The 17540-nt window shown below is 42.1% G+C and overlaps 1 protein-coding gene across 2 annotated transcripts in view; it reads right to left on the reverse strand.

Annotated features, from left to right (window-relative positions):
* STOX2 (storkhead box 2) overlaps positions 1 to 4940 on the reverse strand; it is a 70422-nt gene extending 65482 nt beyond the window's left edge. The window contains exon 1 of one of the 2 annotated variants that reach the window (XM_063402147.1): positions 4357 to 4940. In XM_063402147.1, coding sequence (XP_063258217.1) covers positions 4357 to 4522 — 166 coding nt within the window. In that variant the 5' untranslated portion in view covers positions 4523 to 4940. The remainder of the gene's footprint in view (positions 1 to 4356) is intronic. The other variant, XM_063402149.1, reaches the window with a different exon arrangement.
* Between the last annotated feature and the right edge of the window lie 12600 nt (positions 4941 to 17540).

Consider the following 17540-nt stretch of genomic DNA (forward strand, 5'->3'; position numbering starts at 1 on the left):
CCACCATTAAAAAAAAAAGAAGAAGGTGATGCAATACTGATTATTCCATTAAATATTAATTACAATACAGCTGCTTTCAAGCTACAACACATTCCTTTAGATAACTGAATTAAGGAGCAGGAGAACTGAATGAGCTTTGTATGTATCTGGTGCTTCTCAATAACATTGAACTGAGTTTTTCAGTTCATGTGTAATTCTCTCCAAATATTAATCTTTAGAGTTAGAGGTTCAAGCTTAAAAAAAAAAATACTCTCAGATTTCCTCAGATGACTCCCAAGATCCTTCTTACTATTCAAGGAGCTTGAAGAGTTTGTCCTAGACCTTTCATCAAACATGCCTGAAAGAGAGAATGAGGTTATCTTTTCCTCCTACAAATTTTAATTTGCATACAGATACCATCAGTTGGATAGCAGGGTTACATACTTCTCTCCTTTCCTTTCTGCTTGAACTTGGTAATCAAACTCCAGTAACAGCAGGCAACCCTGAGACTGAATTTTACTCTTCAACTTTGAAGGCCTGAAACCTCTGCAAGGAAAATGTAAAGCAAAGAGCAGTAAAATAACTGCACACTTTTCAGAAGGTAACCTCCAAATGACCATGCTCTGGAATTAGATTTTACCATTGCAGAAAGCTCTTCAGACACCCCCTCATGCTGTGCATGTCAGACTGTTACCCTATACCATCTCCATCTCAAACTGACATGTTACCTCCAACATCAAAATTGTCAAATTAAGTAACTGAAGAAGGCTGCAGGAAAAGTTATTTCTTTCAAGAGCATTACTCAGTCCCAGTAATATTTAATGGCTGGGTCAATCACAGGGTGCAGCTCCTCTCTCTGCTAAAACAAAATCCAGAACTTGCTTTTGTATTTAGAGGGGAAAAAAGGGAAAAAAGCAAGAAGCTTCCAATATTTGAAAAGCTACATATATTATTTCATGTAACTGTTTGGAGACCTCCTAAGTTGCATTAAGTTTAATTCTGCTCGGCTGTTGCATATGATTTCTTTTCTTTCCCTTGAATTAAGCACCAATATATCGAAAACTTCAAGTATATTTCCCCCTTTTCAGTAACAGGTATTGTACACGTGTACATTAATTGTATTGGATTCAAACTTCTCTTCTCACACAAGGTCAAAGCCTTACATTGTTGTAATTTTCTTTTTCAATGTTTTTTCTCCAAGACAGTCTTCCACTGGGAAATTAATATTCTGCATGAACATTGAACTTCTTGCATGGCCTTTGAACCTAGTGGTTGCTAGGAGGCCTAAAGAAACCCTGGAGTACAGCCTATTTAATAGCACGTATCAAGAGATTATTCAGAAGCAAAAATGTGTGATTTTCTAAATTGTCTGCTTTTTTCCCTCCTTACTTCCATCTCCATTCATCTGTCACACAATCTTTAGATTTCATATGAATTGCATCTGCATCAATTTTCTATAATTATGGGCAGTTTGTTCCCTGAGTATTGAAAATGTGACTGGCCAGCCACCAATGCTGCTTCAAATCAAGCAAATATCAAACTGCTTCTTACTCAGTTTTACTGAAAAGGCTGCTTAAAATCAGATGTGCTTCACCACTGTAGCATGAGGTCTGCACTTCCATTATAAACATGGTTCTTATTAGAGACTGTATTTTGCTCATACAAAACACCGTGGCATTGACTGCTGCACCATTACTCAGTATTTCTCTGTGCTGAAAAAATATATATAGCTTCTCTGTGCTCAATTCAGGCATACTTGAATATTAACATTGCAAGCTTTTTTGCATTTTTCTGAAGGTTGGTTGATTGTATGCATTTCCATATTTCCCCAAGCATAGTAATTGACGCAAAACCCCAAGGTTTCTTTCCCACCCTCCACCCCCATTCCAAACAATGAGGCATTTAATTAAAAGATAACCACAACAATGCCAATGGTGATGAGGTTAAATGGTTGGATAAACAGAATGCAGCCCTCTGAAAAGCCCATGCGTTTCCGGACACTTTCTCCCCTACAACATTCTGGGGGACAAAGAAAGTATTTGTATTCCTGATGCCCACAATTTTTACACCACTGGACTTCCTACAAATTTCCTGAAAGGAAGAGAGTTTCCTTCAAATAGTGAGAAGTGTTTAGACACAGCAGTTATTCCTCCCAAAACTAATATTTGAAAAGACAGTGGACAAAGATCTTCTAAAAATAAATGAAAGTGGCAACTATCTATTATGAGAGAACAATTGCATTTCCATATAAAAGCCTAATAAGTTGTTGTTAGGGTTAAAAAACCAACAATAAAAAAAAACTCCAACAAAACCAACAAATATTTGCTGATTTTAATTTTCAGTATGTTTTCCCTCCAACAACTTTAGCAAATTAGTGAAACTTAACATGACATTTGTCCCTCTTATTCAGTTGTTGCACTTGAAATCAACACCTTCTATATTCATAAACAAATGTTCTTGGTCTGGAAATTACTATAAAACACCCATAGCAGATTAAAATTTTGTGCCCCCCTCCTATTCCTCAAGGACACAGGAATCTGCCAACAAATGCAGGGTGACACATCTGATTCTGCAGATTGCTGGTCTTCGACTGTCTGGTTGGATTGTACCAATCTTGCCAACATAAAGCTTTCACAGAGCCAGACCACTTCGCTGAAGAATTAAAAACAAGCAGGAACCACACCACTTGGCACAAAATGCTCACGTGAGCTCCTTCCCTTTTAAATATGGGCTTTCACACTGAAAGAAAGGCCTAAAAAGTACTGACTTCAACAGAACTGACACAGGGTATCTCACACTGGGAATATCAGGACATTCACCCAGAACAACAAAAATCTTTGCAGTATTGTCAGATTCAGCTTTCCAGGCACTTCAGTCCTGCAACACCAATGGAACAAATCAACCACCTCCACCACCACAACCATTCTCCTCTTCTTCAGCTGTTCAAGCATAAATTATCCTTGTTGTTTCCACTCACTATGTGACTTCCCAGGAAACAGAGCACCAATTACCAAAATGGCTCAATATTCTTACACGGACAGATTTTTCAATGAAATGTGTATTATTTCTCTTGTATTTGAGCATTAAAGAAAAAACAGTCACGAGACATTTTTAAAACATGAGAAATCAATCCTGACTAAAGAGATATGTTTATTAGGGCCAGAGACAGGAAAGTGAGCGTATAACTGAAAACCACAACCTTTGGCTCAACCTTTGCAGAAGAAATGGGGCGGGAGGGGACAGCAATAGAGGGCTGGAGATGTTTTCAGTAATGCATTATAAAGACCTTCGTTTTCTCCTTTAAAGGAATCTGCCTACTCAACCTAAATTGTGCCTCAGAGGGAGAAACGTGCCTTTGTGATAAATTAGAATTTGCCATCATAATAATGAAACGTTATGTCCTACCATCACAATAAACAGGCAGCAGAACAACAAAGGAGGTTTCCAGGATTTTCTGCCCCCGGCCCCCTCCCCATCAGCATTTTCCCAAGTCTTCTTTTGGGTGTTTATGGAATGCCTTAATTCCAAGGCCGTTAAGATGCATTTCTGGATGGAGCAGATTCCACTAACAGTACTGAGGCTTTTCCAAAATCTCACCAGCACTCCATCGGAAGCCAAGCCTCTCCCCGATGCCTGCCTTTCCCTGCGCTGTTTTTTGTTTTGTTTGTGCTTTCTCTTTCCCATGCACAAACATGTTGGTGCAGTGTCCATTATTTCCCTACGGCCTTCCTTGAAAGCCGCTAACAAATGAATATATGCACGTGTGTGTTCCACCACATACAGAGATCTGGTCTCCTTCTACACCTCAAAAAACAAATGCAAACGTGTTTACAGTCATTTTCCCCAACACATGCCTTGCCATTGCAGAAACATGCAGCTGAAAGCCAGAGTGCCTGTAACAAGGCAACTGCGTTTGCAATCACAAGTAACCCTTTTCCTTGGCAAAATGGAAAAACACGAAAGCCTGATAAGTTAACTAGAGTTAACTGCATTTAAAGAGGAATGTGTGGGGGAGCAGTAAATATCCAGCACATGCTTTTACGCACAAAAGGCGCAAAGGGCTCCATGCTCTGCACATCCAGTCATTTTTGACTGCTCTTCCACAACACAGATGCAACCGTTTCTCTCATACATTTTATTTCACTCGACTAATAGATTTTAAACACCATATTGCGAGGACCCCGCTGTGGATCTTGCAGAGGTACAAAATGGTGGATGTATGCTATTTTTTTTTTTTTTTTGCATTATTCATAACAACTCAGCCTCCCGATCGCAGGCTCCCCTCCGTACCCACCAACACAGCCTTCCTGGCCAGACACATATCCCGAAACAGCCTCGCAATAAAGCTCTCTCGCATACACAAATTATGTTACAAACCTGATGTCATGTAGCCCCGTGATGCCTGGGAAATAAAAGCTGGGGGGAAGTGCTTGTGCAGTCGGTAGTCCTTCTCGCTGCGGGACCTCATGCGGTCTGAGGCCCGGTCGGAGAAGTCGGAGCTAGGCCAGGCCCGCCGCAAGGTCGTACTCCGCGTCTTCTTCATCCTGAGGATGCCCGAGCCTACTCCTCCCGCCGCAGCATGGGTCAGGGGTGCGCGCTGCCGGGCATCAGCCTAGCGCGGGCCCCGCCGGGGCGCAACCTGCGCGCATCTCGCCGCTCCCTCTTCTAGGGCGCCAGCCGCAGGTCCCTTCCTTTTTTTTTTTTTTTCCCCCTCGAATGATCCAATTTTACACACGTCCCACAATGCATTACACTTCATTTGCAATCGGTCCGGCTTATAGCTCCCAGATTTGCGTGGAGGAAAGGCACGTTATGTGGCTTCTCAGGCAAAAAAAGGAATGGGGGGGAGGGGGGGTTGGAGAGGGGGCTGGGGACGAGAGATGTGCAGCGTGGGAGCTCGGGGGTCCCGAACAATGGCCCAATTCAGCCCGGCCGTGCTTAGCCAACTGTGAGCCCCCACACAAAAGGCCCAAACAAACGAGGAAAATCCCGCGGCCGCCGGCTGCGACCCCGACCGCGGCGCGCCCGGCGCTGGGGAGGAGGCGGCAGCTGCCGGCGCGGCGGGAGGAGCGGCGGGAGGAGAAGGAGGAGGGAGAGGAGAGGAGAGGAGGGAGGGCCCACAGACGCCTCTCTCGGCCGCGGGACGAGCGGATGCAGCCGCGACTCCCCCACCCGCCCCACCGCCGCCGCCACAGCCGCCTCCTTCCTCCTCAGGCCCGCAGATCCCGGGCGGCCGGCAGCGGCCCGCGGTCCCCGGCAGCGCCGCGCCTCGCCATGGTCGGCGCCGACTCCCGCCCGCCCGTCCCCGGGGCTGGATTGCCGCCGGCTCCGCGCTAGGGCCGGCCGGCGCGGGGGGCGAGGCCACCGGGGAGGCCGCCGGCCGCTCCGCCCGCCTGCCCGGCCCGCCCCGCCCCGCCAAGAGCAGCTGCTGCCGGAGCGCCGGGCGCCGCGCCACCGCCCGCGCTCATGCCAGTCCCGCCGCAGCCGGGCCAGTCCCGCCGGGCCCCGCGCGGCACCGGCTCGCAGGCGCCCGCGTACAAAGCCCGGTGCACAGCAGGGACCCGGCCCCCTCCCGCCCGCTCCCGCTCCGCCTCCTTTCCCTTCGTCCTTCCTTCCTTCCTGGCGGTGGCAGTGACGGCGGAGCGGCGGGGCCGGGTGCGCACCGCCGGGCACCCCGCACCGCCGGGCTGCGGCCAGCGGCAGGAGAGCGGCGGGCAGGGCGGCCTTGCGGATCGGGCCCTGGCCATGGGCCCCCTCCGGCGCCGCTGCCGCCCCGGGCCAGGCGCGGAGCGAATGGATACAAGCGAGGGAAGAGCGCCGGGACAGATCTCCATCCCCGGGGCACCCCCGCGCAGAGCCTGCGGGGTTCATCCACGCGTCCTCCGCCGCCTTTCCCCATCGGCGCCTGAAGAAGCGGCTCTCCCCGGGAGGGTCTAGTCAGGCACACCGCCACATTGCAAACCCACCGCACTCCACAGGGGTGTCCAGGACACCGGGCTGCCCCCCGCACTGGCAGAAAGGGGCTTGCCCACCCTCTCACAGCGGCTCACACATCTACGCCCAGGGCACCCTCTTGAGTGGGGCCTGGCCACCTGGGCATTTTAGGAACTCCAGTTATCCAGAACTGTGCAAAGGGACTCGGTTCCTCCTCTGCAAGGCAGCTGTGAGCACGCCTGCTGTCAGGTGCTGCCACCGTTACCAATGGGGACAACTGCAATGCAGGGATGTGAAAACGTTGCTTTTGCAGCTCTGTTAAATTACTTATATATTTACATTTTTATAATTAATCCTTCTTAGAGTGGTTTGTGTCACATTTCTAAGAGCATTGAAAACCGGAGGATTTTGTACTTGGAAATTTTCAATAGTGGTGAACCAGTAAAAGGATAACCATCAGTGAAGGAACTTAACAACAAAGCCAGTGGACCATGAGATATCATCCCTCAGCTGCCTTGCTGCATGGCTGTGGGTTAATCACTTCAGCAGCCACCTCAGCCTGTCTGGCTGTGCTCCTGCGGACACTGCACACACCATAGAATTACTCAGGGGTTTGTATACAGCAGTCCCTTTCATATGAGTAGAATATACATTAATGAAACTCGACAAGAAATCTGGAAGCTAATTGCTGTTGGGGTTCTTTCTCATTCAGCCTCATCTTTTTCCAACTGTGAAAAGCTATGAGGAAAGACATGTTTCCACTGATGCTTTGTATACTGGTAGCAACAGGAGAAAGTTGAGAAAAAAGATGGCCTAGAGCTCCTCTAATAAAAACATAAGATTTTCCATCATGAAACTTACTCATCTAGCAATTTAGTCATCAACCTACGCAAAGCTTATAATAGAGCGTGCTTTCACCGTCAGACCAGAAAAACCGTAAGAACTTTCAGAATCATTCCATTTTTCTCCTTGAAGGCTGAGGTTGGGGTAGATTGGTTTGCACTACCTAGCTAAATCAAACCTTAAAAATGTACCTATTTTACCAGACGTGGAAGCAAACTAAATTCTATCTAGGAGAACAAATTCACGTTGTACTATCTGAATGTTGAATGAATGATGGCTTTGACTTTCCAGCGGTCAAGAAGTGGTTGAACATAGCTGGCCAGCTAACTTAGTGCTGAACTAAACTCAACTTTTCTCCTAGTCTAGACACGGCCCTAGATATCAATCTGTTCCATTAAAAGAAGACATGAGACAAGAGACAAATAAGAATCAGGAGAAATGATTTCCTCCCCAAATGAGGAGGAAAAATGAGGTCAAGAAGTAGACAGAACAAAGCAGGACACACACAAACAAGACAACAAACAAGGCCACTGTGACTTTTACACAGGCTTTTTGTATAATTATTTCCAACTAAAATATTCTAACAGGTATCAAATAAAAAAAAAAAAGATAGGATGGCTCTGCAACTGTCAGATAAAGCACACATTCCAATTCTTTTCAAGCAATTTGCTGTGCACTAATGAACTGGTGACAGCGCACAGAAGTCTTTCAAGTGGTTTTAATTGACTTGATTTGTACACTTCCATGAATTGTCATCAGAGTAATACAGTACATACAATGAACACATGATATCTTTTACTTATCAGTTGTAGGAATTAGACTGGTTCATAGTTTTGGGTACAGATAATGACGCATTTTCATTGTGTGGTACTTTTTAATAAATAATAATTTGCTCCTACAACTATGAAAGGAGGAAGGAATGAGAGAAATAAGCAACTGTAGTGGTTTGACCATCTAGCAAGGTCAATTTTTCCTTCCCAAAATGTGGGAAGATCTGTTTAAAAACAATTCTGGAGGCCTTCTCTCAGTATTGAGATGTTGTTCCTGTGGTCAGAAAAAGTTCCTTTTAAGTCCTGTCACAGTTCTCTTGTTTGGTTTCAGCTTAAAGTCTTCTGACATGGTATCTGAAAGAGTACTCCTCTTTGATGAGAGGAATTCAGAGCAAGTTTCCTCCTGCTCTTGAATTGTTTGAAGTCAAGTGTTGTTACTGGGATGAATCAAATATATAATTAAAGACCAAGTTTAAGTTTTGCCTATTTTCTTTGGAATAAAAGCTAGAACTGAGTGTAATTGATTTTTTTGCTTCAGTGGCCAAACTGAAATAAAACTATTTTCTTCATGTGATCTGAAAGCTAAAATTTGAGAACTTAAAAAAAAAAAACCCAAACAAAATGAACAAACAAATCCACAACATTTTATTCTGAGACACTTAAGTTTACTTTTTTATAAAGGAAAAATAATTTCTGGATTCATATGGCTATGCCAGAGCAGAGTAAGGAAAGAAGAATTCTCAGCTATGGAAATTGTCTGATAGAGCTTGGTAGAAGTACGGAAAAATTCTTCTTCCAGGCAGGAATTGTACCAATGGGAATCTGAACACTTGCTAGTGATGAGAAAAATGGAGATGGTATCAAAGCTTATTGCTTGTGCTTTTTTTTTTTTTTTTTTTTTTTTTTTTTTTTTTTTTTTTAATTTATTCCTAGTTGTTTGGAGGGGGTTTTGGTTTGGGTTTTAGGGGGGTTTTGTTTGGTTTTTTTTGGGGGGGGAGTTTTTTGTTTAATAAGGGAAAGGTTAAACTCAGAAGCTTTTTATTGAGAATCAGATAAAGTATTCATTTTTATAATTTGGTATTTAAAGTCCAACAGGAACCACTTCTATCTTGGATTACTAGAGGGAGAGGTGACACTTGGATAAATAGACCATAGACATCTTGGGGAAAAGACACTGAACTAAACCAAAATTAGGCATCCTGCCTTCCTCATAACCTAACAATTCCTTATCAGGAATTGGCAACATAATAGTAGCCATTTCAAAGGTATAGATTTAACAATATGAATTTCAAAAAAGAGGCTTAGGTCCATATCATATATTACAAAGGATTCTTATATGTTCAATCACAACCTTCCTTCAGTCCAAGTTCTTAAGGAGCCTGAAGCCTTTTGGAGAACCAATTCAAAATCTTTGCTTCTGTAAAACTATTTTATCTTTTTAAAGTGAGAAAAAAAAATTACTAAGAATATCTATTGCATCTGACCTTCATAAACACTTATTAGCTGCTAAGCAGGTCTGTTCCCATTTTGTAGATGGAAAACACATAAAAAAATGACATAGCTGGCCCAGAAGGCTGTAGGAAATCAGTGGCAAATGCACTATTAAAACTTTTGGGATTTCAGCTCCCATTTCATAGGTTTATTTTCCTTCTCTGAAAAACAATTATGTAGAATATGCAGAATACAGTATGGTGAGCTGTATATATATTTCTCTGCATGTGCTTGTGCATATATGGTAATTGCTCTCATGTAATGTGGTATTTCAAGTTTCAGCTGGGACTACTTTTTTTTTCCTCCCTATGACAAACGAGTTTCCATAGGGACAGCAGCAGACTTCAGTAAGAGGGTGGGCTGGTTTTACTGCCTTAGCTACTTCCCTGGCTTGGGGACTGACTGCATGAGGTTTTTCAACTTAAATAAGCACTCAAGCCAAATACTAAAATAAAAAAAGGCAAAATAATAGGATATGCAAGGAAGGAAGCAATCCTCCTCTTCACTAAGACAAGCTACACCTCTAAAATCATTTTCTCTCAAACTATGCATTCAAAGCCTGGGTTCCCCCTTACCCTGCCACTACCTTGCCTGTTGCACACAGCCTGAACTGGCTGCCTCATGGAGGAAATTAGAAGGCTTCACTTATTACTGTCAGCTGAGCTGGTGCCTGACAAGCACCCAGCACCACCGGGGGAGCTAACACTCACAAGATGCCAAGTGCCACGCAGACTTTTGTGGCACCACACTCTGCAGGTCTATGAGAGGAGTCCTTTGCCTGTGCCCAGCTTCAGAAACAAACACTACAAATAACACTGGTGATACTGGGACACACGGGAGACTTTGCACTTAGGAAAGCCACAGGCAACCAGGTAAAACAGGGAGCAGAGGGTCATTCTGGGGCCAATGAAAACACAACCATCACATTCTGTAACATCTTAAAAGGGGGAGAGAGGATGCTGCAAGATTCTGTGAAAGAATTGCAGGCTCTTCGAAAGTAGGAGAGGGAGAGCAGAAAGGAATAAAAAAATAAAGTGGGGGAAACGCCTGTAGTACATGCAGTTGTAAAGTAGAGGAGGAGGAGGAAAAATGGAGTGTGAGAAGAGGTGGGAAAAATGTAATTATGAACTTGTGAAAAACCCCAAGCTCATGTATAACATCACAGGCCTTGGTAATCTATGGGTTTATTAGATTTACAGCTCTGTATAATAGTGTTCCTGAGAAAATACATTGCCAGAATTTCTAACATTATAAATTCATGAAGCAGAAAGCTGTCCACTTCCTAAACTCACCATTTGTATGTGGGGATTCTTGTATCTCTGTATTAACAAAGGTACAGAAACTCAGACTCTAAAATACATTCTTTTAAGCAATCCTTTACGGGTTAAGGAGGTCTGGCAATACACTGTAACTTCTTTGTCTGTAGGAAGCACTACTTTTCCCGTCCAGATATTTGTAATCAGATATACTAGCAAGAACAAACCAGAAAACTCACTCACACCCTTTCACATCAGTCCTTAGACTTCTGACACAAACACTATTAATTTGTCACCTCTCACTAGTACTTGTTGTTACTCAAATATGCAAGAGAGGCCAAGTACTTGTAATCCATGCTTGTGGTCCAGGTCACAAAACGAGGCAGCCTTTCTTGATGGATTTATTATCAAGGGAAAAGCTGGGCTTGCCCAGACAACTCTCTTGTTGAAGAGAGCATTTGAGAAACTCCACCAAAAAGGGAAAGAAAAAAATCCCAAGGGCAAAGGTATAAGTGAAAAAAATTCCAAATATAAAAAAAAAAGAAATTTTTCAAAGCTTATCACGAGCAAGTCTTCAGTCTTGCTATCAGGTTGTGTTATACCATGGTAGTAATCCTGGCTTACTTACAGCACCTCTTAAACTAGTTTCAGATCATATTTCTCTCAATGTTATGCTTTGGGAATGTGCGATGACAGGAATGCAGCGCTGCTGCTGCACACATGCTGTAGTTCACCGATTAATTTTTCTGTATGCTGCCTTATGTGCTGTGGTATTTATTTTAACTTGCATGACTTTTAAGATAAACCTGTCTGTGTAAGGAGAAGAAAGGCTCCCCTGTTTTGTTTTTTTTTTTTTTCATGCCAGGCTTCTGATTGCATTTGTGCTTCCTCTGCTCAGAAGACAATTGATGCAGAAGGTTTTTCAATCTGGATACCCAAGTCTACCTGAAAGGCAGTGTACAAGCAGGAACACTTGTCAGATACAGCTTTTTTTTTTGATGCATGCTTTTCATCTCCTATTATCACTGACTCAAAGCAAGTTAGTTAAAATGGGTGGTAGATGGGCTTGTAACTCCCCGATGTACAAAACTAATGAGAGAGGAAGACAAGCTGTGAATCCTGCACAAATTTCTTCTTGCATACAACAGAATTCTGAAACTTGGAGAAGTGGACTTCTAGCAATTCAAATCACAACTCAATTTATTCACTGGCTGTTCTTGCAAAGGATATAGTAGCAAAAGATATGCCAAAAATGTTGGCCTCGACTTTCTTGTTTTCCACTGGTGTCACATATCATTAGTATCCTGGTATTTAAGTAACATACTGATATATGGGGGCCAGCTGTACTGTAAGTTTGATTAACAGCCTAACCTTCTGCTTTGGGAGTTGAAACAATGAAAAGCAAGAAGTGAACAGCCAATGTAGATCCCACCAGCAGTAAAAGCTACCACAGATTCTCTTCCTAGAGACTATTTCCCACATCTCTGTGCTTATGTATTCCCATTCCTCTGCAGAGCCTATGTTGCAAAGATGGCACCAGGAATGTGCAGGCCTTGGGCTCTTGTGGAACTTCTGGGTGCTACATCAACACAAATGAGGACATTCTGTGTGTCAGGTAGGTACTGTTTAAAGAAAAAATCCATTAAGAAAAGAAGGCCCTTGGCAGTAAGAAATGGGCAGTGTTTTGCATCTAGGATGGCTTGCACTGTCCTTCAAAGATGACAATGAACATATTTGATGGGCAGTCCTAAAAGCAGCATACCAAGGGAACTAAATCCCAGCAGCTGCTATAACACCGTGGAACATTTGCTGAATAATCCAGTACTAAGGGCCCTCTCAAAATTCTTGCTTATACAGCTGTGCAATATATTGAGTATATTTTACAGCTGCATATATATAGCATGTACAAGGGGCAGAGATCTTTAAAACCTTAGAAAAATAGGGAGGTCTGAAAATAGGCTACTCCACCCTTTGTAAACAACTTCTTGCATTCAGTTATTTCCATATGTGCATGAAGCTCTGCCTAAATTAAATAGGCTTTCAAAATAGAGGTTTAGTACTGAAAATGTATGGTTTCTACCAATAAGTTTGAAAAGAAATGTAAGCAAGAGATAAACTTACAAGGGAAAAAGCACCAATTTCTCACCTCACAGAAAAGAAATTCAATCACTTCTTGGATATTTTATTATAGTCTCAGATTTAGAAGCTGTCTCATTGGCACATACATTTGGGCATGAAAAAAACTCGAGAGGGGAATCATAAGCACAGACAGAAATTAGATGACTCCACACATGCCTGACTCAAAGGCTTCTAAAAAATAAAAATTAAAAAAAAAAAAAAAAAAAAAAAAAAAAAAAAAAAAAATTAAAAACAAACAAACAAACAAACAAACAAAAAAACCACCAAAAAACACCCTGCTTGTTCTCTGGACCAGACTGCAGCACTGCAGAATCAGTTTGTTCCTGCGAAGGTGGTACTCTTCAGTCATTGGTTTTCAGTGGGACCCTGGAGCTTGTCCCTTCTCTTCTGATTCCACAGTAACACCCATCAGAAGGAAAATTCCACTCCTGGGACACCTACCCTGACTATCCGTGGTTACCACAGCTTGTTGCCATCCTCCACTTGGCTTTTGAAGCTCTGACGCTACCCACCTGCATGCAACCAGAGACAATTTCCCATTGGCCTGTTCAGATGAAGGTTTATGCAGGCACTACTTGCACTTGCTTTTCTGTAGAAGCTGTTCTTAGCACTTCCCCTGAAAGCAGATATTTTTGTATCCTAGTAGAGGAACAAGAAAAAGAAATTTTCTAGCATTGGTTCTCAAACTTCTGCCACCACCTTGTAAGCAAGTTAAATTCTTCCTCAGGGGTCCAGTGCAACATAATAATTTTTGTCTTACTAAGTGACACACTACACAACAGTAGCAATCTGCTAAAGCAAATGTATCAACCACGGAGAGCTCTGCTACTCTCTTTTTCTATATATCCTTCTATATTACCATGCGGCTGTCAATTGCTTTGTCATTAATTAATTTGGTTTTAAACACAAAGAGAGGCTTAAATCCAGGAGAGCATTGTTACTTCCCAGATTTCTGCAGGTCAGTACAAGATCTTTGACTCCTCTAGGGAGCTAAGCAGAAGGGAGCAGCATCCAAAGCCTCACCTTAGCAAAACGTTTCTAACACAACACTGAAAAGTCATACTGGATACAAAAACAACCCTGGTGTGAAATTTTAAACCTATAATTTTCTGACTAGAGTCAAGGATAAGAACAAATGAAACATGTAGATGTTAGGAAGACAATAATTCCCTTATTAAAAAAGGAATATCGTTGTGATGATCAAAATAAAATTGTGAAATTAGGAAAAGTAAATCAATATCAAATTTTAAAAAATGAAGAAGAAAAATATTCTTTCTAATTCTGAAAAGTGTACTCATTATTTCTACCACAATCTACCACAAAACTGTACTTCTATCCTTTAATGCACATGAATGGTAGTGGCATAAGATAAAATTTCTTTCAAAATGCTTTGTGTATTACAATGAACTTTTGTAAGGCACAGAGAACCACTGACATTTAAAATTTCCAGAAACCTAAAAATATCTTTCTCTTCAGTGAGACCATTTACATGAAAGTAAAATTTCCTAACATTAGAATTCTACTTGAAAGAATCATGCACAAAATTAAGAGCTAGAAACTCTTTAGTCTTCATTAAAACTGATCACTATTGAGCTGAACTCAATACCTACACAACCCAACTGTGGTAAATCTTATTAGTTATGGCGATCATCTCAGAAACTTTAGAAGGAGTCTAAAGTTTCATGTTCCCATACATAAAAATTTCAAATGCTTTGTAGCCCCAGCTATTCCAGGAATCAACAAGTACTCAGGACAAACATTTCATAGATTACTGTATATAGTAAAAGGAACTCCAAATGCAAGGTGCCCAGCAACTTGCCTTTGATCTTTTTCTTAATGGAGGAGATGTTTAGTAACCTTTCCATCTCTCAGACAGTGTAAAGTAAATCAGGCAATCTGCCTTCATGACTGCTAGGGTTCAGATTTGTCAGAGCATGATGCTAGTGTCAAATTGTTTTTGTCTTCGTTCCTCTCCAAAGATGGATCTTACTATTATCCCAGCTGATGGAGCCAAGACAAAATAAACACAGACATCAGGACTGAAACAATGATAGACTATCTGAAAAGGCATTTAAGTGCCCACAGTCATCCAAGGAGTAAAAAGTTATAAAAACAAGTACTTCTTTTTATTGCCCATATCCCCATGTCATTGCTGAGGTGCTTTAAAAAACCACAAACCCTATGGATTTCTACCCACCGCATAGTAATTACTGAAATAACAAAGAATTGGAAAAAAGTATTTCCAAAGCCTGATGCTATTACTGAACTGCCAGAGAAAAAAATCTCACTAACACCCCTTAAGTCTATCCTCCTGCACTCCCTAATCTGAACACAAAAGGTTGGGTTTAAACACCCACCCCCAACCCTGAGATTAAAACCGCCTGCAGTTTTCAGCTTCGGGCCAGCACTGACAATACTTTAAATCCTTGGCTACTGGCTTCGTGAAGACACAGCCTACAGAGAGTCCCCCAAAGTTCTTTGAAATGTTGAATACAAAGCAGGAGGAGGTCATAAAGGAAATATTCTTTACAAAAGGAATGGATATCATATGCAGGCTTTTCAAATACATTTCTCAGTTGCTTTGCTTCCAGCCACCATTTTCTCAATCCTACATTATCTGAAGCTTTTGAAATAAAATTCAGGAATTAAATAAAGCACACAAATTAGTGCTACAAACAGCTGCCAATATATGAATTTGTTACTTTTTAGCTCTCGTAAATCTCTCCAAATATATATATTGTATCTTACTTCTTCTCTGGAAAAACTAGTTATTTACCTAATAAATGGTCCTATAGCAATTACCAAAAGCCCAGCTGTATAGAAGTAACATACAGGTTTTATTGCATCATCTTCTGTAGCATCTGCCCAATTACTGCAGTAGAAGCTAGTGTGGTTCCCTGCTGTCCTGGAAATCCAGATATCTTTCTGCCAAGAGCCTTCTAGCATGGACAAAAGGAACAGGGATTGAGAAACCTGTTTTATCCCCTCTTATCCCATAAACTAACAAGCCTTTTTTCCACTGCAGCTTTTCTCAACAAAACCAGGTAATTATGCAGGATGGAATGTTCAAGGTAGGTAAAAGGAAAAAAAAGCAGTCAGTTTAGCATACTAGCTTTGCCAAGTACTGTCACCTCAAACACTGAGAGATTTGCTTGCAGTGTGGGGGAGCAGGCAAACACAATGATGCCCTGCCACTGACACAGGGCCCAGCTGTAAGCAATGAGCCTTGTGGTTCAAAACTGCTAGTAGGTGGTTACATTTTCCTGTCCACTTCCATTCTCCTGGAAGTAAACAGGATGATAGGAGCCTTTTTTTCTATCCCCTGTCTCACCCTGAACACTCAGTGTCTCTCCTTTCTCGTTTGGGTATCATAAACTCAATGGAAAAAAAGAGTTTTACATTCATTTTGAAGAACTTGTGTTGGGCTCGCTTGTCTCATACGGTTTTATGAGCCCTATCCATAGCAGTGTCTGACAAGATGTTCCACCAGACATCCATAAAAACATCCCTGCCCAAATTCACAAATTGTTTACTTGAGGAGAAAAGTAACTGGTTGTCATAGTGATGTTCACAGTCTGAGGAGTCTTTGGACTTGCATGTCATGAAATGTACCAGGACTTTAAAACCACCAACTAGAAGTAGTGGTTAATTGAAGCAAGTACCCCAGACAGCAGCACATGCAGGCTTAAATCACTGGTGATCTTGAAGAAACAGGCTGCTCCACTTTGAATTATTTAAGCTGTTTAGTGTTGGGTTATTTGTAAATTAGTATAGCCCAGGTCACAGAAACTGCCACTGCTGTGCCTTACATGCGTATCTGACAAGCTGTTGTCCTCTGCTTCTAGACATTAGTACAATATTGGGGTACCTTCACAGGAGGGAAAGCCTGTTCACAGAAATGTTCCAGCTACAAAAAAAGACTGAAAGGTTATAGCAAGCTCAGGAACATTGTATGCTTTTGGCAAAGTGAGATAGAGGAGGATGGAAGGCAAAGGAGGGTGAGCAGAATTATTGTTCCTTGATGATTAAACAAGCACAGAAACTACGATTACAGATCACAGACATCTTTTATAACATGCCAAACTAGACACAGAGAAACATTCCTCAGTAACTCAGTCTTACAGGCAGTATTGGCTCTCCACAGTTTGAAAGAAGATGAGGGTCTTCTGAAACAGAGGCTCTGCCCTGACTCTCTGCTTTAGGCCACTGAAGCAGCACAAAGCCTTTGAAGTATCTGGAGGACAGGCACTGCTGGATATAGCCCTGGCAGCCAGAAATGCTACTTGCATTCGATCCTCACTCTTCGTGGCAGGAATCAACTCAAGATACATAGTGATCTCTGCCTGTCTGTGTGACTCCTTATCCCTATAAAACAAGTAAGAACAAACTCCAGGCAGTTGTAACCTCAACGTAGGCTTCAGCAAAGCATACAGCTAAAAAAGCAGCCCTAAAGAAACCCTAGTAGGAAGGGAATTTATTCTTGAAGGAGATCAGGTCCATAGAACTTCCTAGGAATGAGAAGCAATGATTCAACAGACACAGTTCAGTCTTGCCTTGCCTCACATTGTGCATAGTATCAACTACCATCAGTCTGCCTGGTTTATCCAAGAGAAAAAGATAATATTTCAGTATGAAATGAAGCTCCTGGTTCTCTATGTGCCCAACTAAAGTAACCAACCATGCATTACTTGCAAAAGAATGTTGATGACTCAACAGTAATTAGGGTTTCTTAAAATTGCATCTTTCTGATAAGACTTGTCCATTTTAATGAGACCTATACCACTAACATTATAAAAGTAAGATTTTTTCATAACTGTATGAAATTGTATGCTTGTTCCTGTGTCAAAGAAATTTCCAACACATTTTACTTTGTCCCTATTTAAAGGAAAAAAACCCTAGACCAAACACAAACACGTATCTCTGAGCATGTGACTACAATGACAGAGATTCCTCTTTCAGAGAACTGTGGTGCTGAGCAGCCCATTTCAAAAGTGGCAAGATCTTGGCTCTGATGATGTCTGAACATATTCCTGTTTATCACTTCAGAAAACTGCATTCTCCCTGATTGCTACACCTTGAACATCTGTGCAAAGCTTGGTGATTTCAGAACCAATAGATTTCAGTGCAA

The sequence above is a fragment of the Prinia subflava genome, chromosome 7 (genome assembly GCF_021018805.1).
Source record: "Prinia subflava isolate CZ2003 ecotype Zambia chromosome 7, Cam_Psub_1.2, whole genome shotgun sequence".
In the NCBI taxonomy this organism is placed as follows: Eukaryota; Metazoa; Chordata; class Aves; order Passeriformes; family Cisticolidae; genus Prinia; species Prinia subflava.